Source organism: Ipomoea triloba, chromosome 5 (assembly GCF_003576645.1).
Source record: "Ipomoea triloba cultivar NCNSP0323 chromosome 5, ASM357664v1".
NCBI classification, from domain to species: Eukaryota; Viridiplantae; Streptophyta; class Magnoliopsida; order Solanales; family Convolvulaceae; genus Ipomoea; species Ipomoea triloba.
In genome coordinates, this window is record NC_044920.1 from 4,317,970 (window position 1) to 4,343,312 (window position 25,343).

General features: G+C 35.7%; 2 protein-coding genes across 10 annotated transcripts; one reads left to right on the plus strand and one right to left on the minus strand.

Moving 5' to 3' along the window:
• Nucleotides 1-1,582: 1,582 nt before the first annotated feature.
• LOC116019332 (pentatricopeptide repeat-containing protein At3g60050-like) lies at nt 1,583-7,204 on the minus strand. 6 transcript variants are annotated; one of them, XM_031259495.1, is made up of 5 exons: nt 6,850-7,204; nt 6,462-6,567; nt 4,209-4,307; nt 3,155-3,396; nt 1,583-3,066 (listed from the first exon to the last, which is right to left on the minus strand). In XM_031259495.1, the coding sequence occupies exon 5, from the start codon at nt 2,934-2,936 to the stop codon at nt 1,665-1,667; it is 1,272 nt and encodes a 423-aa protein (XP_031115355.1). In that variant the 5' UTR covers nt 2,937-3,066; nt 3,155-3,396; nt 4,209-4,307; nt 6,462-6,567; nt 6,850-7,204; the 3' UTR covers nt 1,583-1,664. The 6 variants fall into 6 exon arrangements, with proteins under 6 accessions (XP_031115355.1, XP_031115351.1, XP_031115350.1 ...); XM_031259491.1 differs by adding an exon at nt 4,890-4,996 and having other exon boundaries at nt 1,583-3,396; nt 4,209-4,303; XM_031259490.1 differs by adding an exon at nt 4,890-4,996 and having other exon boundaries at nt 1,583-3,396.
• A 9,286-nt stretch (nt 7,205-16,490) lies between these two features.
• On the plus strand, nt 16,491-25,227 carry LOC116021210 (nuclear pore complex protein NUP1-like). Of its 4 annotated transcripts, none has more exons than XM_031261824.1 (10): nt 16,491-16,878; nt 18,420-18,490; nt 19,137-19,252; nt 19,681-19,873; nt 20,261-20,557; nt 20,643-20,732; nt 20,839-21,429; nt 21,768-22,189; nt 22,858-23,207; nt 23,383-25,227. In XM_031261824.1, exons 1-10 carry the CDS (start codon nt 16,623-16,625, stop codon nt 24,819-24,821), a joined length of 3,825 nt encoding a protein of 1,274 aa, XP_031117684.1. In that variant the 5' UTR covers nt 16,491-16,622; the 3' UTR covers nt 24,822-25,227. The 4 variants fall into 4 exon arrangements, with proteins under 4 accessions (XP_031117684.1, XP_031117686.1, XP_031117685.1 ...); XM_031261826.1 differs by having other exon boundaries at nt 23,428-25,227; XM_031261825.1 differs by having other exon boundaries at nt 16,492-16,878; nt 18,444-18,490.
• Nucleotides 25,228-25,343: the final 116 nt, after the last annotated feature.

Genomic DNA, 25,343 nt, shown 5'->3' on the forward strand with positions numbered 1-25,343 from the left:
AAACAAGAAATTGTTATGGCCCTGTTTGATAAATAATTAGCATATCAGCCAATTTTAGCTTATTTGATCACTATTAGTTGTTTGGTTAATAAGCTTTTTGTAACTCTAAAATACTAAAATTCAAAATGTTACTCAAAGCAGCCTTTTCAATTAGCTTTTTGAGAAAAAAAAATTATAACAAACAGCTACAGCTAACAGCTAATCTATCAAACAACTTTTTACAATCAGCTAATGTTATTAACAAATCATACCTTCTAACCCAAACAGTCAACCAATCAGCCAACAGTCATTTACCAAACAGGGCCTATATATTTTTTACTCTTTCCTCAAGTTCATACCTTTGGGCTTTCGTTCGTATATAAAAGCTTCATTCATGTTCTTCATCTTTAATTGCTATTTTCATCTTATGATATCTCTAACATGTTTCAAGGACTAAGAAATATGTATGTCTGCAACAGACTAACATAATAAGAGTATGTAATTGTTTTTTCATGTCCAGACACTTTTTATGAAGCCAATTCAAGTGCTTTCGAAGAAACTAACACTGAACAATGCTAAAAGATGCATCATATCAGCAACAAGATATATTGTCATATCGAAACAAAGGCCGGGGTGGTCTTTAACATTTTTGGTCAATAATTCTGCAATCACAATATATACCCGCTCACAAGATAACAACGTACGTAGGTTTGCGAGTTTTATTTTGTGTTCGCTTCAATTCATTATTACTATCCCTCACTTGTTGGTTCGATCTCGAATTGGATGATATATATTTGTCACAGGCAAATGCCCCCCAATTGTTAGCATCTGCATATGTGTTTCAATGAGCTGACACCACTTGAGCAAAAGTTTCCTAAGCTATCCAGGTCCACAAGCTAAGTTTGATTGAAATGGTTGAAGATCAGAGTTATATCATGAAAATATAGTACAGTGGTTCACATCAAAGAAGATGGAGCTGATTCTCGTTCAAATGATTCCGGTTCTACTCACAGATGAACTAATGGCGTTCGTTGTCTTTTGAATGGCAAGTCAAGCCACGAATGAACCTCGGGATGCTACTCTCGCTAAAGGGAAAATGTTGAACAAGTGGAAGATATTGGTGAGGCCATACTGGAAGTTCATGTTCAAAAGAACCCTAGCTAGACTCTCTTAATTCAGTTCTGATCTGTAAGTGGATAGCTTGTGCTTAATTGCCCATATATAGTTGCATATATGTTTCCTTATTTATTACTAGTATATTGTTTCCTTAACACCATACCAACTACTCAATCTGTGTTTCTTTGAACCTGTTATGGATGTATCAATACAATATTCAAATCCAATTCCTTATGAATAGCCATGAACCCTCCTGGCAATAGAAGCCTCGTAGTAGCGGAAGCGGAAGCAATGTAGATCTCCAACTCTAGTTGATGTAACCGTTTTGTATACTTGACTCAGAACCCTCCGAGTAGTATGAGTATCATAACTTAAGGTGATATTCAGGAATCCTGAAGATAAATTACAAGGCCACATGAAGTACAAGATTGGAGATTATTGTTTCTGAAAGGGATTTTTTTCCATGTAAATAGCTAGGAGCCTCAGATTTGGTGAAGATGAATATTGCAGGTTCATGGTTACAGATATTAGGACAAGATCAGAATATGAAGAGAATTTAAATAGAAAATTTATCGTCTTCTACATCTTTTTATCTTTGATACAAGATGGATATAGCGCCCCTTATCCACCATCTGTCTTATTACTCGATGGGCTTCTGAAAGCTTTCCAACATTCCGCAAGCAACTCACTAGAGTACTATAAACATGAAAATTCGGATTACATCCCCTCGACTCCATTTCTTTCAACATAAGGCAAGCATCCTCAAATTTCCCCGTCATGCAAAGCCCGCGGATCATGGAGTTGTACGTAAACGCATTTGGTAGCTGCCCCTTGCTTATCATCTCACCAAAAAGCTCTTCAGCTTCATCAAAATTCCCAGCCACAACATAACCTGTTATCATCACGGTGTAACATACAACATCAGGAAAGTACCCTTGCTTTATCATCTCGTCAAAAAAATATTTGCATGCATCCAAGTTGCCAGCTCGACTGAGCCCGTCAATCAGAGTTGTAAAGTGGAGAGCGCTAGGATCACATCCAACTTCCTTCATGTGGTTCAAAAGACTAAGAGCTGCTAGTGGTTTGTCCCCTTTTCCAAGAATGTGAAGAAAGAGATTGAACGTATGAAAATCAGGTGAAAACCCATTTCTTCCCATTTCATCGAGTAATCTGTGAAACTGATATAGTTTTCCCAGCCTATACTTCGTACACAGGAGTACATTATAAGTTAAAACGTCTGGGGAATAACCTTCAACCAACATCTGCTGATATACCCATTCAATCAACTTGTAATTATTTACAGCCAAAAGAGTATGTAGAATTGCATTAAATGAATGCTTGAATGGCCTATAGTTAAATGTCTTTGTCTTAATAAACCTTTGCACTACTTTTCTAGCTAATCCCGCATCACCACAAGTACATATCAATATGTTGAAAGTACGAGCAGTTGTTGGGTAACCTTTCTCGATCATCTCATCTACTAGTGCCCACATGGCCTTGAATTCCCCTGCCTCAGAAAAAATTTTCATCATTAAATGGTATGAATTTGCAGTGTGCATATAGTTTTCCTGCTTACCAGACCATTCAAAGAACATGTACCCCATCTCGGCACAACTTTTCTTATTTGCAGTTTTCAATATCCCTAAGAGAACTTCCCTCACTAGAAGGCCAGTAAGCCTAACATGCAAATCATCTAAAGCTGCTTTTGCATCAAACTGGGGATCACCTCTATGAAGAATTCCAAGAATCATCTGAGCCTCACTTCTAAAATTGCCAACAAAATTTTTCCTTGTGGAAAAGTTTTGATGGGAAGGGCCTTCAGAAAATCCATTAACACCCATCGAACCAGGTGACACATCGGAATTTAGCTTCTCCTCAAAACTGTGATCAAAATTCGGACTTTTCCAACTTTCATTCAAATGGCACTCTATGCTTCCAAGCCCATTAACTAAACTATCACCAATTGAAAACCTGCTAAAACAACAAAAGCCGTGGAAAACCCTTTGACCAAAAGAGCTGCAAAGTACATAAATTGATAATTTGGAAAAATGGGGCATACCCTCTATCTCAGTACTCTCCAATTATATCCAAGACTCACGGTTTCCGGCATAGAAATATTCATCAAACGGAAACCCCGAAAGAACAAGTAAGGATTCAAACAATGTAATGTATGCATTGAAAAAATACTCTATCTTTCTTAGTATTTGGATTCGATGAGATCCAAAGTGAAAAGACTTATGCAGTGAGCTTTGGTATCTATTTATTTGTGTTTCTCTGTTTTGGTTCTCATTGCATTGGCACCTGAAACCATCAAGAGAGAGAGATCATAATAAGAATAAAACTCATACCCAAGTAAGTTTGTAAGGTATTGACTACTGATAAAAATATATATGTAAATCCAACTTCACATGATAAATGGATGGGCTCATATCTGTTTGGGAAGAAAAATTACCCAGTTAGAGAAATAGCTTCATTTAAAATTGAGACATCAATTATCGGTCAAATAATGTTGATTATAATTAAGATCACAGTTCATAAAAAAAAATTACAAAGCTCTACCTATTCATGTAAAGAAACAAAATGGAGAAGTATAATAGAATGAAGAGAAAGTTAGCAGCAGAAACAACATGCACTTTTAAGTTTTTGTCATTATGCTTTCAACATATAAGAACTAAGTTAGTATATGTTATACAAATATGTTTTCTATATCTAAATAAATGGCATACAATTTTTTTGATGATATCTATTATAGCAATGTAACCAGTATGTTATTCAATTTTAGATGAAAAATCACACAAGTAATATGTCATTCATGACCATTACAGTGCTTTGAGAATAATAACACTGTAGATACACAGTTTTGTAATGTCATTATAACTGTTGAATAATAACAGTTTTTTATTCTGATTAAGTAAAAAAATAATATGCACATGTTAATGATTTAAAACTAATTAGCTTTGTTCCTCATATCCCCATATCTAACCTGTATGTGGTGAACCAGAGGTTTGATATGAGGAACAATTCAAAACAGAGCACAAAAATGAGAAAAGTTGAAAGGAAGCAATTGCAAACTTGCTCAAGTGGATTTTGAGTGAAAAGAAGAGAAACTTTACAAATTCAATGCGTGATCTGTTGCTTCAACCAGTGTTATCATCACAAAATCCTTGGCCTTGAGATATAATCGAACCTCTTCATTACTGACAAACCTCTTCCTACATACATTGAATTGGTCATTTATAATCTTTGAAGAGCTAGGTTGCAATGTCTTAATCAGAGAAGAATACATTAGAAAAAACAGTGTTTTTGATAAAAGTTAACATTCATAAATTGATTTTATGTATGCTATAAGTTATAGCAAAAAACTTTCTATATAAATATGTATTAACAATTAGTATAAGTTAAAATTTAAATACACAATTAATTTATAAATAAAGTATCAAACATAACATTATTTATTGAAATGCATTATAATCTGATATATTCAAACTTAGCATCTATTAAATTATATAAATAAAAAAAAATTATCCTAAATATAAAGAGAATCTGTCTAAGTTTTTTTTCCTTTGCTTTCACCATTACTTTAAAGTAATTACATTATTAGTTTTTTTTCCTCTCGCCATTATTAATTAACATGCACAATTTTGATTTAATATATGCTGTAAGTTAACAAAAATAATTTCTATATAAATAGATATAAACATTTAGTATAATTTAAATTTAAATAAACAACTAATTTATAAATGAAGGTCATACTTAAAATTATTTATAACCAACATTTAAAGCAAAACCATTACCCAGAACAGCAAAAGGAAGACATGTTCAAAAAGAGGAAGGGGTTGAGAAGATATGGGAGTTGCAGTAATGTAGGACACTTCAAAGTCACAGAAAACAAATGGATCTTCTGCATGCAGTAACAGAACACATTATCAGGGAAATGCAGAGTAGCAACTACATTGACAGCCAGCGGAAACCATTGTTAATATTCTAACAATTTAAAGCTAGGACCTAAACAAACTAAAAATAAATAAATATATCGCTTATAAACTTTTGGGTTGAAAATTACCCTTAAAACACAATTTACAAACTGAGCATAACAGATTAGATATGTTATATTTTGACTAAACTATAAACAGATAAATGCAGGGACGGAGCCAGGATTTCCTTTGAGTGGGGGCGAAGAAGCAACGTTTTCTACTAAATTATGCCAATACTAAGGGGTCGTTTACTAACTTGGAAAAATGGAAGATTTTCCAAAAAAATGGAGAATGGGAGAAGTGGAAAAATGGAAAATGGAAAACTTGTTTACTAAATTTTGTTTTCCAATCTCAATCTCATCTCCATTCTTCCAATTCTTATACAGTTTTGGAGAAAGGAAAATATCTATTCTCCAAATGGAGGAATGGATACACGGATGAACAGTGTTTCGGGTGAACAGTGCGCGAGGTCCAGGGATCGATTCCTGGGTGTGGCGTGCGCCTAGGAATTCTTTCTTACTTTCGTTGTTTATTATTATTATTATTATTATTATTATTATTATTATTATTATTATTTGTATTGTTTTTCTTTTGTTTTTCTTTTGTTTTTCCCAATTCTTTCTTACTTCCGTTGTTTATTATTATTATTATTATTATTATTATTATTATTATTGTTATTATTATTATTATTATTATTACAAATTGCAAATGATTTATTCACTTTTTCTTACTTTTGTTTTCCCCCCTCCTTTCTTTCTTCTTTTTTCTCTCATTTCTTTCTTCTCTTATTATTATTATTATTGGTGTATTAAAATTATTATTATTATCATCATTATTATTATTATTATTATAATTATATAAATGAAAAAAGGAGGAATAGGAAATGAAAATTAAAAAACTGGAAAAATGGAAAATGGAGAAATGGAGAAATGGAGGAGGAAAACTGGAAAAATGGAGGAGGAAAACTGGAAAAATGGAGGAATGGAAAACTGGAAATGGAAAAACAGAAAAATGAAGTAAACGACCCCTAAGCTTCACAAAGTTTCAATAAGCACATCCACAAAAATTAATGTTCAAGAGCCTAACTCTAGTTAGCACTTAACAATTAATCATCCAAAGCACATATATTTAAAACAATAATAGGTAACAATAAACAACTCTGTACTTCAAGAGAAACTATCTCATACCAATGATACCATCAAATCAAAATACAAACATGATAGTATTGAAACAGAGAATCCAATTCCCAACTTCTTAGACAAGTATATACCATTGTATAAATAATAAATACTCCATGATAAATAATAAACAATAAATAATTAATCAAATCAAGGTAAGCATCAAATCTTGTGCCAATATCAAGATTCTGAGGGATTGGAAACAACTACTTACTTGTTTCAAGCTTGAGGTTCCGTATCCACTATAAGATGAGGAGAACAGAAATTGGACCAGTGACCATTTCTCTCTATCCAAAGAGATTGTCAGCGGCTCCAAATATCTGCAAAAGTCAAGACTATTAGCTTCAGAAACTACCAAACATTAAAACATTAAAATATAGTGAGACAAATCCTATTTTGTACCTAATAGAATGAGTTAACTTGTCCAAAGATTCCAAATAGATAATTATTGTGTGGAAAATTATGTCTTTTATTAATAAACCAATACTCCAAGAGCAGAAAGAGCCTTTCTCAGCTTGTCAAGAGAGTTTAATAAGTTTTAGGACAATTAGGGCAAAACAAAATTAGGGAAATTAGGGCAAAAAAAATTAGGAACTGCGAACCTGTGACAGAGTGTGAGAAGGAGATTAGGAACCAAGGAGGACTCCTGCTGACCCGTGAGGGGCGACCGGTCGCCGGTGTTCCGTGTTTGGTGGCGACTCGCGAGGTGCAACAGTGCCGTCCGTGCGAGGACAGAGGCACAGAGGTGACAGAGTAACAGTCACAGAGGACTCCTGAGTCCTGAGAGGAGACGAGAGAGGGCAGTAGCGTTTGCTGAATGAGTGAGTTGATCATACATTCATACCTCATAAGCAACAAGACAAAGAAAGAAGAAGATGAGAGGTAGGAAAATGGTGAGACGCAAGGCCATGATCAGTGAGTAGTATAAGCTGCAGCTTTGATCTGTCTAAAAGGGCTTCTGCCTTGGTTTCTCCCCTTTTTCTATACAGGAATTGAATTCAGATATTTGTATTAACTCTTTTTTTTTTTTTTTTAGGAAAAAGATTGAGTTTATTATTGAAATGCTCCCTCGATTATTGAGAAATTATCAATTTGGTCCTTGACAATTTTTCGTACCTAATTAAGTCCGTCGACTTTAAAAATTTTAACCAATTTAGTCCTCCGTTTATTTTGCCGTTAAAATCGGGACCAAATTGGTAATTTTGCTATAGTCAAGGGACCAAATTGGTAATTTTTCTATAGTCAATGGACCAAATTGGTAGTTAATTTTTCACTGAAATGATTCATTGACTATAGCAAATTTACCATTTTGGTCCCTTGACTATAGCAAAATTATCAATTTGGTCCTGATTTTAACGGCAAAATAATCAGAGAATCAAATTGGTTAAAGTTTTCAAAGTCGAGAGACTTAATTGAGCACGAAAAATTATCGAATGTTAAATTGATAATTTCGCAATAGTCGAGGTACCATTTCAGTAATAAACTCAAAAAGATATCTGTATTAACTCTTGGATTCACCAAAATGCCCTAAACATTTGCATCCTCCCACTGTTCACACATTACCCCTGTTTCTTTGTTTTTATTTTCGTAATTACTTCCATGCTATAATATCATTAAAATCTTGTAATCATAAAAAATACCGTATCGGCGTATCTTACCTACAAAAGACAAAATTCCTCGCCTCGAGGGTTTCCACATCCCGACTTGACTGAACTTATAAAAAACACCATATCTATTACTATATTAGTTTTAAGCATATACAATACACGATAAAATTATTCAATAAATAAAAATAATTGTGAAATTATATAATTAAAATAAATATAAAATTGCATGATTTTATAACTATTATGAAAATGAATTATAAAAATTATATATGATTAAGAAAAGCATACGGCGCCGATCAATACCGTAGGCTTTTTTTTTTTATTAATTAATACATTACGTATAAATAAATAAAAATACTCTGTATATAAAATTTTAAATGATTTGTAAGTGTAAAAGAAAATAAACATAATGTATAAGTTATTATATTTAACTATGTTATTTAAATGTGGTCAAGCGGCATGAAGTGATTCTCTCAAGTGGGAGGTCATGGGTTCGAGCCTCAGTGGGGGCAATGTTGACTTTGTTGGGCTTGGGTTGAGAAAGTATATGGACAGATAGTATATGTAACAGGGTCAATAGTAATTCAAAAAGAAAAACTATGTTATTTAAATGTGTTAAGATCTTACAAGGGAGCCGGGGAGGGGGTCAAAAGTACAAAGAAATTGTGAGTGCACAAAAGTGAAAACACAATACACAAGTTAACACTATATTTAAGCACGCACCAATACATTTTATTCCTGTTGTACCCTTACTATCATTAACTGTTATTATTTTTTATTAAATTAATAAAATAAGAAATTAAATACATTATTTTATGTAAATAACTAAAAGAGAAAAGGTACAAATAGGCCATTGAACTATTTAGGAAAGAGCAATTAAGTCATCAAACTTCAATAAGCTCCAAATTCATCAATGAACCTATAAAAAAAGAGCAATTAGCCTTTTTAACATGTTACCAACACGTTTTTGCTGATTGGGATGCCACGTGGATTTTTTATGTTATATTTTTATTAGTTATTTCCACTTTTGGTCCCACGAGTATGACAACATTTCCACATTTGGTCCTGACTATTAAAATTTTCAGATTTGGTACCACGACTTTTAAATCTCTACCACATTTGATCCTTCCGGTCAAATTCCGGTCACTGGTGACTATTTTTCCGGCGAATGAATTATTTTAAAGGACAAAATTGTCTTTTTATACTAAAAAAAAAATTTCCCCAAAACCCTTTCTTTCTTCCCACTCTCGTTCCCTGCAGCCATCTTCCCCTTTTCCCCCAATTAATTACGCATTTTGATTTGACTCTGGATGTTGAATTGGTAGCAATAATGGTATTCTGATATGTTGATGGGAAGTTGGGAACTAGTTGCATAGATTAATGCAATAGATAAATGAACAATGGATTCATGGTAAGAATCAATGGAGGCGAGTGCTTTTCTGGAAATGAGACATAGATTTAGGAAAAAATATTTGAAATAACTAATTTTGAGGTATTGAACCCTAGATGGACTTGGAATAGAATACTCCTGCTGTGCAACCACAGAAATAATACACAAACAGCAAACTCATCTCCTTCCTCTTGCAAATTAGCGTCTCTATTGCTGCCAGTCCGGACTGCTGCGAGCCTGCGACTATCATCTGTAGCTGCCGGATTGCCGCGGCCGAGCTTCGGCCTTCAAATTTCACGTGACATCTTAATGACATCTCAATCAACAAAAACATGTTGGTAACATGTTAAAAAGGCGAATTGCTCTATTTTTTTAAAGGTTCATGGATGAATTTGAAGCTTCGATAACTTAATTGCTATCTCCAAATAGTTCGATGGCTTACTTTTACATTTTCCCTAACTAAAAATCTATTTACAAAAATTGTCACTATTATTATTTTTTTTTTTTATAATGGTAGACAAGACACATTTTCAACATGGTAGAATTTTTCAAAATATCTATAGAATGCATTTAACCATTATTTGTTTAAATTATTTAAATTCAGAATAAGTTATTAATTACATATTTACATTATAAAGCAAGTTGTACATACCTTTTACTATGTCTTTTTTACTTAAAAGGGAAATAAAATGGACATTTTTATAACATTTTTTTGTGACAAGAAGACAGTATCTAAGAGTGTACACTGAGTAAACTCCGCTCTTATGTAATAACTCGCAAACTACACAAGAAAATTAAATTACGCTAGGAAAATCACGTATGAGTTATTATTATTTTTTCAAACACAGTCACCCCATATTCTAACAGAAGTGTCGTTCCCAATCCTTCATCTGTTGTGTTTCTGAATAATCTCCTATGTCTCGCTCCAAATGAATGGTGCATATTTTAGCACATGTTTTCTAATGTGTAATAGTGCATGTTTATAATTTGACATGAGGCACGTTGTGGTGCATTTTAATACGTAGAATGATGCGTTTTATTACGTATGTTGATGCATTTTAAGTGAATAGGTGCATTTGGTTATAGTGTGGAATGATGTGTTTTATCTGTCCTTTGGTGCATTTTAGTACGTAGAATGGTGTGTATTTTAACACATATATATATTGAGCGTTGATTTACTGACTTGCTGTAATCTAATGGCTGCAAAATAGTCGCACGGCCGCACCTAAGGAGGATGATGCAACTGAACTCCCCTCTCTCTCTCTATCTATCTATCTATATATATATAATGTAATATTTTGGGTTGATTTGACATGTTATTTAGCCCCCATTTTTATTAAGTTTGAATGATCTTGGGATATAAATTGGTTTTAGTGGAATGATTTTTGGTGGTAGAAAAGGAAGAAAGGCTAGCTTGTTTACTATCTGGAATTTTTTCTCCAAGTTTTTTGGAAATTTAGAAAATTAGAAAACAAAAAATAGAAAACATATTTACTAGCACAGATTTTCATTTTGAAAACACGAAACAATTTTTCAGCTTTCTATAAAACTGAAACACTATTAAAAACTGTTTTCTAAATGAAAACAGAATCATCTATAATCTATTGGACTATATGTTACTATAACCACATTCTCACCATTATCTACTTACATATTCATTAATTACTATGATTACATTAATGATCATCTTCTATCTTTTCTACTTGCATTACTTATTTAAACATAACTTATTTGCTTATGCTTAAAATTATACATCATTCACATTATCAAAATTAAAAATTGAAATCCATACCACATTTTATATTTTGGTTGAACTCAATTGATTATTAGTTCGGGTATTTTTAATTATGTTATATTGAATACAAGTTTGGTCAAGATACTGGATATCAAAATTTCACATATATTACTATATTAGAATTCAAAATAAAAATTATATATTATATACATGTCATTCAAATGAATATATCCAAACATATTTTAACTATTAGCTCAAAAAATATTAATATTATCTAAACTAAATTTTATGTTAACTTAATAGGTTATTGATTCGGATATATTTTTAGTTATGTTATATACAGATATAAATTTGGTTAGGATATCAAATGTAAAAATTTTACATATTAGAATAAGTAAAAATTTTATATATATTAGACTTAAAAGTAAAAAATTATATTTATTCTATTTAAACCAAATATATTTTAAAATATTTTAAATATAAGGTCTAAAAATCACTTGAAATTAAACTTATTGTTAATTTTATAACGTTAATCTAAAAAAATAAATTTGAAAAAATAAGTGTTAGTAAACAAGTTTTCTAATGAAAACTGAAAAATTAGAAAACAGAAAAGTAAACATGCCCTTGTTTTCTCTCCTCGAAACTCTGCTCCTCCTTCGTTCAAGCCACCTGTTGTTCATCCCACGTTCTTGTTCGCCGGGTTCCAAATTTGTGTGCTCAAACGCCTGAACTGTAGTACATTTTATCCTGGGAAACCTAAATCGCAACGCTCCAGCACCCCGAGAGGCGGTAAATAAAGTTTTAAGGACAGAGTCAACTCGACTCGTGCTTCCAACCTACCCGAGTTCATCCAGTTTCGTCCCTTCCTGATTCAAGGATTAATTTAACCTTTCGTAGGTTAATTTCCTGTTGTATTTACCAATCGTAGGTATTGTGTAATTTTCTCTATTTTCTTGGATTTTCAAGATTGTACTCCAACAATCATGTCTCAATGATCCTCACAATGATTGGTACGCGCATGAAAAATTGGATTTGCAGACATGTATGTAGCACCAAGATTGTCACACCATAACTTGGGAATAGAAATATTGGGGACATTGATCTCACGTAGTAAAGATAAAATCCAAATTACTTCAGCATAAACATTTGCTAGTGCTTTGTACTCAGCCTCAGTAGAAAATCTAGCAACAGTTCTTTGTTTCTTACAGACCCAAAACAGAAGATTGGGCCCAAGAAACACAGCATAACCACTAATCGACTTTCGGTCTTCAGGACAACTAGCCCATAAGTGATAGTTCTCTTAACATACTTCAAGACTTGTTTCAGTTGTTCCCAATGTGAAACTGTAGGAGCATGCATATGTTGACACAGTTAGTTGACTGCAAAGGATAGATCTGGGCGCGTGACAGTCAGATATTGTAGTGCCCCTGCCAAACTCCTATATTGGGTAAGATCCTCGTACAAGTCTGCACTAAAAGGAATAGTTTTCGAAACAGAAATAGGAGTAGATAATGCTTTGCATTCTGCTATTCCGAACACATTTTAAAATATCAGTCATATATCTCTTTTGCGAAAGTAGTATACCACCATCACATTTAACTGTCTCTATAGCAAGAAAGAACCAGGTTCCCAAGATCCCTAATCTTAAAAGCAGCAGACAACTTTGATAATAAACGGGTTACAAGACCTGGATCACTCCCCATCACAAGTATATCATCCACATAAACTAAGAGGTACGCATAAGCAGAATCTTGAGAAAAATATAATAGAGATACATCTGTTTTTTATGCTTGAAAGCCAATAGAGAGCAAAAATGAGTGCAAACAATTAAACTAGGCTCTAGGAGCCTACTTTAAACCATATAGAGATCATTTAAGCAAGCAAACATGATTTGGATACTGAGAATCAATGTAACTAGGAGGTTGCTTCATGTAGACAGTTTCAAACAGATTACCATTTAGAAAAGCATTATGAACATCAAGTTGTCTAATCACCCAACCAGAGGATATAGCTAATGAGAGAAGTAATCTGACAGTAGTAGGTTTTACCACAGGACTGAAGGTATCAAAGAAGTATTGACCTGGAACCTGATTAAAACCTTTTGCTACTAACCTGACCTTGTGTCTCTCAATGGAACCATCTACTATTCTCTTGGTGTGAAAAACCCATTTGCAACCAATAACTTTCATATCAGGCTTGGAGGGAACAAGAAACCACGTTTGATTATGTAAGAGAGCATTAAACTCTTGATTCCATTGCTTTCCGCCATTTAGGATGCTTAACTACCTGTGAGTAACATGTGGGATCAGTAAGACAAACCTGTACAGTCAAGCCTGCAAGAGGAGCACGCGATTTGCTTCTAGTGTCCATGGCATGAGTTCGCTCATTTGGGTGTGTGGATCGACCACGCGGACGGCCACGAGGCCGTTTTTCTGTCACCGTAGGGAGTGTAGGAGCCACCTGAGCAGGATTTGTGGAAGGAGGACATAGATTCAACGTAACACTGATTCGGCCCAAGGATGTGGCATAGTGTCTGAAGGAGCCTGCAAAACAGTCTTAGCAGCAAAGGGGAAAACCATCTCATCAAATCGGACATGTCTACACACATATATCTTATTAGTTTGTAAGTCCATGCACCTATACCCCCTAAATGACTCTGGGTAACCTAGAAAGACACAAGGAGATGACCTATAATCCATTTTGTGATGATTATAGGGCCTTAAGTGAGGATAACATAGACAACCAAAGACACGAAGAAAGGAATAGGAAGGAGGGAATTTATGCAACATAAGATGAGAACTGGAGTTATTTAACACAGAGGATGACATTTTATTGATTAAATATACCGCAGTCTCAAATGCATAATCCCAAAACTTAGATGGAACGGAGGCATGGGCTATGAGTGCTAGACCAGTTTCAACTATATATCTGTGTTTCCTCTCAACACGACCATTCTGTTCATGAGTATACGCACACGATTGCCTATGATAGATCCCTAACTGAACAAAAGATTGATGTAGCTTTTTGTATTCAGCTCCCAAATCAGATTGAATGTATTTTATTTTTCTATTAAAGGATCTCTCAACAAGGGTACGGAACCTATCAAAAATAGCATAGAGATCAGATTTCAGTTTCATCGGAAAGAACCAAGTGTAGCGATAGTAATCATCAACAAAAATGACAAAATAACGATAGCCATTTGTAGATAATAAAGGAGCTGGACCCCAAATATCAATGTATACTAAATCAAGAATATTTAAACTAGACGAATCAACACGTGGTAAAGGAAAACGCGCATATTTTCCCAATTGACACGCATTACACAAACTATAACTATCATGAATATTGTTCCTAGAGCCACTAATCGGACATGACTGAAGAACGCGACTAAGGACACGATGATTAGGATGACCTAGTCGGTTATGCCAAACTGACGCAGAAGCACGAGCTGACAGAAAGGCAGAAGGAGAGGAAACTGGAGTAGGAAGAGTATGGAGCCCCCCCAGAGTTATTGCCCTGCAGAAGGATTTCCTTGGTGGTGATATCATTTACAACAAAAAAGGAGGGGTGAAACTCAAAAAAACACTTTATTATCGGATGCAAACTTTTGAACAGACAGTAAATATGTTGACAAACCAAGAACATGGAGAATATTAGATAACTTAAGAAACCTATATGGGGTATCAAAAGTAGCATGACCAACACGACTAATAGACATGCCCATACCATCACCGACACGTAAAGTGTCATTACCAGTGTACTTCTTCGAGGTAGAAATGGCAGCTATGTCCGGAGTTGCATGATGTGTAGCTCTGGTGTCCGGTAACCAAGTATGAGAATTTGATGAGGCACCCAAACCGTTCTGAAACACCAAATTAGCTTGAGGATCCGAAGTCCTTGAACGACGCCAAACACAATCGGTTGCCACGTGACCGAAACTAGAACAAATGAGACACCGTTTTCAAAGCGCAGAACACAATTGGGTGCTGTGTGGCCAAAACCATTACAAAGTTGGCATTGAACATCAAAGCATCGAGAACAATCAGCCGACACATGACCAAAACTATAACAAACGAAACACGATTTTCTAAAGCGTAGAAAACAATTGGATGTCACATGACCGAAGCTAGGACAAAGTTGGCACTTAACATTAAAGCCATGTCTATCACGCTGCTGACCTTGACGCGGACTGCCACGATCCTAATTGCTACCGCCTTGTTGCATGATTTCAGCGGCACGGACAGCGACGAGACGGTGGTACAGACAGATGACAAGAATAATTATTAGGAACGTAACCTTAGCTATCTGATACCAGATGAGAACTGAATGAATTGTATTGAATGAGGTAGTTCAAAGATACAGATTACATGGATATATATAATGAAAGAATCTCAGGCATACTAGAACAGGGAATCACATGAAGCCTAGAATAGGGAGTCATAATTTAACTCAAATACATAAAGTCCTAATAACCGAGGCTTTAGCGGTTAAATAGGCTCTTTCGTGGTTGAAGAATGAACGGTGGAGTCATGTCCTTCTCGAGATGCATTGCCAAAATGTTTGTCTCCTTTTGAACTCACTGGCTCATATGCAGGTTGCATTATTACAGGATGTTGATTGTTGATTAGGCACTTTGACACAATGACCTTACTAGTTTAGGATTGTTATTAAAACAAATTTCAATTAAAGGATGAGACTGCACAATCATTCACGCCAACAAAGCTAATAATAATAATAATAACAATAATAATAATAATAATTATTATTATTGTTGTTATTATTATTATTATTATTTTACAACAAATAATATGTTAATTTTCAAGAAACTGAACAAAAGGAAAAAACTTGTGTGAGACCGTCCCACGGTCTCAATCCGTGAGACGGGTCGGATCTTTGATTAATGATGTCAAAGATTTGACCCATTAATCAAATATTTGACCCATTAGTCAAAGATATGACACATCTCACGGATCGAGACCCGTGAGACAGTCTCACACAAGTGTTACCCTAGGAAAAAATGTAATTTCTTAATTTTCAATCAAACATAAAAGGGAAAAAGTTCAAATAAGTCTTCGAACTTTACCTAAGAAGTCAATTAGGCATCTAAACTTTTTAAAGTAGCAATTAAACCCATCAACATTGTATTTTGATGTAATGAAGTCTAAAAATATGTTAGTAACCTGCTAATTGACTTATTAAGTAATGTTCGAGGGCCTATTTGACTCTTTTCCCAACATAAGAAAAAAGATAATTTTTTGACCTTCAACCAAATCATATAAAATTAAAATATTTTCTTTTTAAATGAATTATGTTTCTAAAAATTATTTTTAAAAAATATATTTTTTAAGTTTTCAAATGCACCCTAGAATGATCAAATTACACCGTTTTTGTTAAACATAAGTGCAATTTTAACACTTTTTCCTTTATTAAAAAAAAACACTTTTCCCTTTAGATAAAAACATAAATACGGAGTAATTTGAAATTAGGGTAGTTTGCCAAGGTGGATTTGGATCAACTTTAGGCATCAATTTCTGTGTCTGACAATCAAATGAGCCCAAATTTACTTTCCCTCTCTCACCTTGTCTCTCGCCGGTCTCTATTCGCTGCCCTGCTCTCTTTTCTCTATCTCTACAACTCCGACAAATGTTGACGGACGGCGAACCAACGGCGGCGTACGACGTCGGAGGAGCCGGAGGAAAGTTCCGAAAGAGGCCACTCCGGAGGCCTCAAGCCACGCCTTACGATCGTCCTCCCACTGCCCTCAGAAACCCTAGTTGGCTTACCAAGCTCGTTGTTGACCCTGCCTCCAAGCTTATCAATGCCGGTGCACAGCGCTTCCTCGCTCCTCTCTTCCGCAAACGCCTCCCTCCCCCTCCTCTTCATTCTCCGCCAACTCCAGGTCCTCCCCTCTCTCCCTCAATGTGTGTAGTCTTCGGTTAGGGTTAATTTGATTTTGGAGAAAGGTACTGTCTTGAATTAGTTGCACTTGCGGGGGTTCAATTGGCAAGAGCTTGGAAAGTTATGTATTTGTGTTGTCATTGCATTATAAATTACTGTTTTTTAGGGCTGACTCTATTTCTCAATTAAATAACAGGGGTGTGCAAATCCTGCATTTGTTATCCAATGACTTGTTATTTTTATTATTGTTAGTACTTTAGTGCTTTTTTTTTTTCTTCGATTTTGTGTTTCTGCAGATTATTTATGAAAATCCTTTTTATGATATGTAATGGAATGGAAAGAGGCGTTTCCCCCCTAAATGATTTGGTAGTTTCAATTGCTTTCAATGTATAGATGTTTTATCTTTCCATGAAAATGGGTGATCTGACATGTATTGAAATTTCAAAATCTGAAACTGTTAGAAACTTATTTGTAGTGTTATATTCATAGACCCTATAGTATGTGCATCAAAAGTGTGCTTTCTTTTACTTCTTGAGGTTTTTCTGTAGGAAAAAAAATCCTACAATTTTTTATATGAATTTGATTGAATTTTCTATATTGGATGACAACATTGTCCAGTGTTTTGACTAAAGATACCTATATAGAAGTAATTGCTAAAAGTCAAATAACTGAAATATGCAATAAATAATGATTGCTGAACAGTTTCTTCTCTTGAATACATTAGGAGTGATTTAGGGAGTTGGGTACTTGGGTATGGTGCTTTGCCCAAGTGCTCACAGATTGACTATTGAGTCATGGGTTCAAGCATTTTAACTGATCTTTCTGAAATCAAGACAAGGTTACATGTATCTTTCTTCTTGACCATGCATGATGTGGGGTTATTGTGCACAAGTTCTCACCTTTTCTTAAAAGCGATAGTCTCAATGTCTGAATTTAGGATTTGGATGAGTTAAGCTTAAATGCAAATGTTGGCCCCAAATTGACATTTCTGAATTGAGCTGTGTCCTTGCTTGGTCTCTCTTTTTTCTTTAGTTACTTCCTATTCTCATGTACTTATTGCTACTTGCCTTTTGGTGATACTTGCCTTTTTCTTTGAGTTTTCTGAATCGTGTGAATTTTGTAGAATTGGTGCTTTTATGTTATTGGATATTATAATGGAAATTACATTACTGTGTTCTGGTTCACTCAGTTGTTGATAAGTTTCAAAATAACTTATCTGTCTGATTCTCCTCTTGCCATATTACCTTGCACAAGTAAAAGGCATCTTGAAGATGTGGTTATTGTTGTAATTTAGAGTCCTTTCGGTAATAGAGAAGCAATAAAATTACTCAAGTATTGGTAACAATTACTGTAGTATTTAGTTACCTTCACAGTTTGTTTATCATGTTTTATATGCTAGCAATCAGGTGATTTCTTTTAGTTGTAGGTTGCTGTGTTATCATTGTTTTCTGGCACTAGTGAAAGAGGTCTAAAAAAGTACTCTTTCAATAAATTATGTTTACTGTTATTATTTGTGATGTCTCACGATTTTAGTGATGTAAGGCCTGCTACACTTGTTCTGCACAGAGAGAAGGCAAGAGTCCATTGATGTACTTCAGGATTCAGGTCCCAACGTAAGTCTCAATGTGTTTCCTTAAAAGCATAAATGAATACTACTCTTTTGTATTTGCAATGGCGGTAGCATGAGTTTTCATGGAACTGTGTGGGTTGTTAATGCATCTCACTGTTGGGCATTCAGTTATCTTGTAAGTCTTTGGTAGTTGGTTCTGTGGGTTATGTTATTACGGAGTATTAGGTTTGTTTTGCATTTAAAGGGGAGGGGGATTTCTTTTTTTCTAAATATGCGTTATGTATATATATTAATTAACCTTGTGGTTTACAATGCAAACCCTCTATGCCTAGTTCTGAAGGGGCTAATCACATATTGTATTGCCTTGTGGGGCATAGTCTACTGTGAGAAATATATTCTTACATTCAACCACATTTTTGTTACTATCAATAAAAAGAAAACTAGTGAATTTACTGATATTTGTTTGATTTTGATCCTTTAACTTGAAATATAAAATTGAAAGTAGTATGACTGCTACTTCTTATTTGGTTTGTTAAGGTCTCTCTTATATTTCAATTGTTTCCATTTGTTAATCCATATTCCATCATTCTCTCAAGAAACTACGGAGTATTACATGATTTTGCCTCACATAATATTTTGGCCATAGAAGTTATAATTTTTCTTGCTATTTTTTTTCCCTGTGGGTGAAGAATCATTCTGGGGTTCTACAAACAAAGGTGCATGAAAGCAGCGGCGCTGCATACCATTCTGACAGCAATGCATTCTCTGAGCTTGAGGGATTGCTGAAGCAGAAAACTTTCACTAGGTATGCTTTGACTCTTCCTGCTGCTATAGTTGATGGGATTTCTGTGTGTGTGTGTGTGTGTTTTTTTTTTTTTTCATGTGGGTGAAGAATCATGCTGGATTCAAACATGTATATGATCACTAGTAATCATAAAATTTTAACTTTGGAGTGTTGGAGAAATTATTATTCGGGTTATATTCTGTGGTTCTGGTGTCAATTTTATTTGATTTCAGCATGCATATGATTAAAAATAACCAGAACTGTTGACTGCAGATCTGAAATTGATAATGTATGTGACTCAGCATGTTAATGATCTCTAATAACCAGAAATTTTAACCTTTTAGAGTGTTGGAAATATTATTATTTTGATCTTGTCTGTTCTGGTATTTATTTAATTTGATTTCTACATGTATATGATCATTACTAACCAGAATGGTTAAACTATGCAGATATGAAATTGATAGAATGATGGAACTTTTGCGTTCAAAAGTGGTAGATTCCTCTATTGGGGATTTTGACAGAAGAGTTGAAGCTGATTATTCTACACCAGCTCCAGTACTTTCAGGTGGTTTGCTGGAAGAAAACAAGACTGAGAGACTAACATCTCGAGGAGTTTTTACAACACCTGTCGTCAGCTCAAAAGTAAGTTCTTAAACATTAGGGACTTGATTGGTTTGTTAGGGGATTGATCCTCCAATCCTCTTCAATCAATATTGGGCCTGTGAGATTAGGTGGTGGAACATCACTTTATTCCAGCTATTTAAATTATAATCACGATGGAGAGGGGATGGATTTGTTTTTCCAAAATTCTTTCTTTTGGGCCTCTGAGATTAAGATGTGGAACCCCACTTAACTCCTAATATTTGAATAAATATTCGGACGAACATTGGGTTTTTTATCCCAATATTTTGGAATTTGGATAGCACGCTAGATGGTCTTAATGATATTCCTTTGGTTCCATGTGCATTATCATTGATAGTGGTACTGATATAAATATGTGTATCTGACATTTTCTATTAATGCCTTCAGATACATGAAAATGGTGTTGCATCTCCAGCTGAGCTTGCAAAATCCTATATGGACAGTAGGCCATCAAAGGTCTCACCATCAACACTGAGTTTGCGCAGTCAAGCAGTTAGACAAGATGCATCCCTCTTGAAAATGGTGCCGTATGATTCTAAATCACCTATCATTTCATTAGCAAATAGACCTATTGGTCGTGTTGGGGTTCCTGAAAATGGTTTTAATACTTCAAGATCCCGTGGTAGATCTGCTATATACAGCATGGCCCGCACACCATATTCTAGAGTTTGCGCAACTAATAAGGTTGATCTCTTTCTTTATTTTTCAATCTGGAATGGTTCCCTACTTCCTGAACATCAGTGTTTAATACACCTTTATCAACTTCCAGGCTAGTGGCTCCATGGATTATGTCTTTGGTAGGCCTTCATCATCTCAGTCCATGTTGGAGCATGATGAATCATTTCAGTCTAAACAATTGGTACTTAATGGGACTGATTTATGGGTTTCATTTCTTCTGTCCTTTACTATTTTGTTATAAACATATTTTTCTTACTAGTTGTTTTTGGGTGTGCGCTATTTTTCAGTCCGGAAAGCGTAGGAGTTCTGTATTAGATGATGATCTTGGATCTGGTGGGCCCATTCGGAGGATAAGGCAGAAACCTAATCTTTTATCTCATGAAGTCTCTGGTGTTTCTAAACACCGTCTACGTTTAACACAGAGAGTATCTAATTTTGTTGAAGAAAACCCGGATTATAGAACTCCCAGTACAAGTCGTGCTCATGTACCTAACAAGTCTTGTGAGACGGCTGCTAAAATATTGGAGCATCTTGATAAACTTACTCCAAAGAAAAAGTCATCTGAGTCTAAACTAGCTTCCTTAAAAGAGAAGACCCCTTCTAAATTGACAAGCATGGTTGACGGACAAGGCGTTAGAATCCATGAGGATTCAGATTCTTCAAAGCTGCTGCAGAATGCCCAAGATAGTTATAAGTCTGAGGATCATTTCAGTGCTGCCACTCCTGATTCCCACATTTCTGATTTGCCAAAACTGGACAGTGTTAAAGAAAATGGGGCAATGAAGCTAGTTGATATGGCAAATCCTTTAACCAACAATGAGCTGATGCATCAAAATTTTGTAACTCCTGAAAAGAAACATGCAACAAGCTCTTATGAGGTTCGTGCTATCTCTTGTTTTATTTGTTCAACTGCCTTTACTCACTCTAAAAGTTGTTTGACCCTTCTGAAAGCTTTGGTTGCAAATACTTTGTAGTCTCCTTCTGGCTATTGTGAAAGAGTATGCTGTTTAGATTAATGTGCACTAGTTGTCATTTTTAATGCTAAATCAACTTGTCTTACATGATACCGAGTGTTTGGTTGTATACTTGGATTGTAGACAGCGCCTTACATTGGCCTCTACATGCCACTAGACAGATTTATTTTTTTTGGGTTGGGGGAGGGGATGGTGCGGGGTTATATTGTTATGGGTGCTAATACCATGAGTCCTTGGTGCAGAATGCTTTTCAGCTGCATCATGATGTACAAGCTATTGGATCTGCACCTAAACCTGTGACCGAGGTGATCACGAAGGCAGAGATCTCTCTTGTTGGTAGCACACAATTTATCAGTAAAGAACTATCTGGAGACAAAGCTTCAACTTCTCCTGAATTTAGGACACCTCTCGGGTTTTTGAGCAAAAGAACCAGTGAGGTGACTCCTGATGGTGTTATCAAAGGTGTAAAAAATTCTTGCTCACCAACTAGTGTTGATGCTCACCAGTCCCCACAGGTTACCCAATCAACCTTGGTATCTGACAAATTGGAGCAGACATATAGTAATAAAGTTCTATCCACAGCTTTTTCACTACCGTCAGTTACTGAAACTAAAGGGTCAAGTTCAATATTTTGGAATGGGTCAAAACCTGAAAGCTCAAGCAGGTAAATTTACAGTTCTTGCCTTCTTGGAAAGATTATTAGTAAACTTTCCATATTTCTTTTCAAAGCATATTTGTAATACTGTAAAGTCTGTAATAGATAATGATGTTACTGACCATCTCTTGCTGGATTTTCTTTCCTCTTCTATTGTAAATCTAATTGATCTTTTTTGTCTGTACTATTATTTCTGTTTTGTAGAAAGGATGATGGTGTGTAATACCCTTTCCTATTAGATAGGAAATTAGTAGTGTTGCAAGTTGTAAAAAAAATTTGAAGGCACTCTTTTCTATATGAATGGTTAAGGCTAGTTTTGTGGAAAAGCGAGGTTGGGTAAGAAAAGACTTGATTCTATATTTAACTTAAGCTGGAAAGTGTCTTTATTTGAAGTGTCAGTGGATAATACACAAATAGAGAAACAGTAGAAGATAAAAGTACAGGACTAAGTTTTAATTTAGCCAAATGTATCCAAGTAACTAAGAGAAGTGGTTGTTTCCTGTATACTGTATTTGAAAGCGCCATTGAATAAATATGCAAATAGAGAAACAATAGAAGATAAAAGTACTTGACCAAGCTTTAATAATTAGGGTTGCTTCCTTTATTAGCTTTTTTCCCCCATCCATGTTTGAAATTCAACTTGTCAGGTATCTAAAAGTTTGTGCTTCTTTCTGCAGTCCGGCTAACCTTGCTCCAGACGCAACTGGTTCTCTATCAAAACTTTCAGAGTCAGATAATTCACAAAAAGCTGATAACATTGATGTTCCATTAGTTGCATCAATTGCAACATCAGCAACTTTTTTGTCCTCAAAGAGTGCTCCTTCCAACACTTCCTCTTTGTGCAATGGCCAATTATCTCCGAGTAATGCTTTCTCATCAACCTCAATTTTGGCTTCAAGTAATTGTGAAAACCATGGTTTTACCACCAGCGGTCCAAGTGAGGCTGCCACTTTTACAACCAGTGTAACTGCCACAAATGTTGCAGCAAGCACCTCTACTGCCTCTGGTGGTAGCAGCATATTTTCAGGTACAATAACATCATTGTTTTCCTGGGCGCCTTTTGGAAACATGGATGCCCTATATTTCCATTATGTTTTTTCAGCATATCAACAACTTTCAATTCATAAACTTCAGATCTGTTAGTCAAATCAAAGAAAACAAAGAAAGAAGTCTATGAAATTTAAACAACTTAAGTTTTACAGGTGTGTCACTAGCAGCTGTACGCTCTGAATGTAGCACTTTTGCAGGCAATTCTTCTGCAGCATCTTTTTCAACTGGCACCCTGTTTCAGAGTACTGTGTTTAATGCCGGAGGTTCTGTTGATAATGCAAAGCCATCTCTGCCTGGATTTGGCAGTGCAACTGGGTTGCAGCAGATCACAACTACCCAATTTGGTTCATCAATGTCAGCTCTTGCCTCTGGAACTTCTGGGCTTACATCATTTGGTTCTACTAGTTCATCTACCACACCCTTTTCTTCCGGTGCTATGTTTGGTCCAACTTCTACGGCTTCATCAGAGAGCAATCTTACTGGCTCCAGCAGTGCTGTGATCTCCAACGTATTTTCTTTTGGTTCCAGTTCTTCAGCACCTTCTTCCACACCAGCTGCTCCTTTTACATTTAACTTTGGTGCCAGTTCTACAGCATCTCCTCCTGAAACCAAAACACTTGCCTCTTTCAGTGGTGCCACTCCTGGTGTATTCAATTTTGGTAGCAGCTCTGTGGCCTCCTCTTCCAGCAGTGCCACTGCTGCAGTTTTCAATTTTGGCGGCAGTTCTGTGGCCCCTTCTTCCACCAATGTCACCACCACAGGCTTTGGTTTTAACGGCACTGCTTCTCCCTCTTCCATCAGTGCCACTCCCGGTGGAACTTCTACTTCCTCAATCAGTCTTGTCAGCGCCAGTAGCAATGCCACACCTGGAACATTCACTTTTAGTCCCAGCTCTTCAACCTGTTCACAGTCTACCCCAATGACTTCCAGCAGTGCCGGTGTTGGGGTTTTTGGTTCAGGTTGGCAATCTCCCGCCTTTGGTTCTTCCCCCTCACCTACTGGTTTCACCTTTGGAGCATCATCGTCTTCATTCTCCACCTCTAATACTGCACCAATGGCTTTTGGATCATCTCTTGGTGCCTCTAGCAGTCCTGCATTTACATTTGCAGCAGCGCCTTCAACTTCTGCATCCCTGTCCATGTTGGGAAGTTCTACTGCCACCTTTGATGCTGCCCCAGGAAACAATGACCAGATGAATATGGAGGACAGCAGCATGGCCGAGGATCCCGTACAGTCATCTGCACCCACAGTTTCTGTATTTGGCCAAGCCGCCTCTTCCTCTCCTCCCTCTTCTGTTACATTTGGCTCAACGGTTCCGCTGTCTAATCCTTTCCAATTTGGCGGGCAACAGAATCCAGCTACTCCTCAAAACTCATCTCTATTTCAGGCAACTGTTCCAACGCCTAATCCATTCCAATTTAGTGGGCAACAGAATCCAGCTGCTCCTCCCAGTGCATCTCCATCCCCGTTTCAGCCACCTGGCAGTCTGGGCTTCAGCACAGGAGGGAGCTTCTCATTGGGCAGCTCCGGTAATGACAAATCCGGTAGAAGGATCGTGAAAATTAATAGAAACAAGAACCGAAGGAAGTGAGAGCTTCAAGCAAAGACGTCTCTCCAGCGAGGTGGTCATATCATTTGCAGGATCTGGTGAGCCATTATCTTTTTGGCTTGTGGGCTATAATATCTTCCATGCAGTAAACTTTGGGGCACATCAATTTGGTGTGTAATTTTGTCACCACAATATTTCTGAAATGGCATTATTGTCGCAATTTTGTATATGTGCCTCTAGTGAATACAAGAATATGATAGTGTTATAGAGTTGAAGTAATACATGATACTACGAAAGTGTGTATTTTACCTCGTCCAAATGTCTTGTCAAACTTCTTTTTGTATCTTTACGTGTAACATCAGTAGGAGATCTTTATGTAGTTGGGAACGTTGCTTTACTGTCTATGATCTCAACCACTCCTTTTTCCTCACATTCCCAATTTTCCAAATTTTGTGATCGAGTATTTATGCTTAAAAGTATTTGTCACATTCTTTTACCGTGCATTATAAGTGTTAGTTTATCTTTAGGGAAAAGGGCAAATAGGCCTTTTAGACGAACGATTCA

Excerpts from the sequence above, each read along its gene's own strand:
- LOC116021210 (XM_031261824.1), top strand. The coding sequence starts at position 16,623 with ATGTTGACGGACGGCGAACCAACGGCGGCGTACGACGTCGGAGGAGCC. Across the intron at positions 16,879-18,419 it reads TCATTCTCCGCCAACTCCAG|GCCTGCTACACTTGTTCTGC; the intron begins GTCCTCCCCTCT and ends TAGTGATGTAAG. Across the intron at positions 22,190-22,857 it reads AAACCTGAAAGCTCAAGCAG|TCCGGCTAACCTTGCTCCAG; the intron begins GTAAATTTACAG and ends TTCTTTCTGCAG.
- LOC116019332 (XM_031259494.1), bottom strand. The coding sequence starts at position 3,152 with ATGCCCCATTTTTCCAAATTATCAATTTATGTACTTTGCAGCTCTTTT.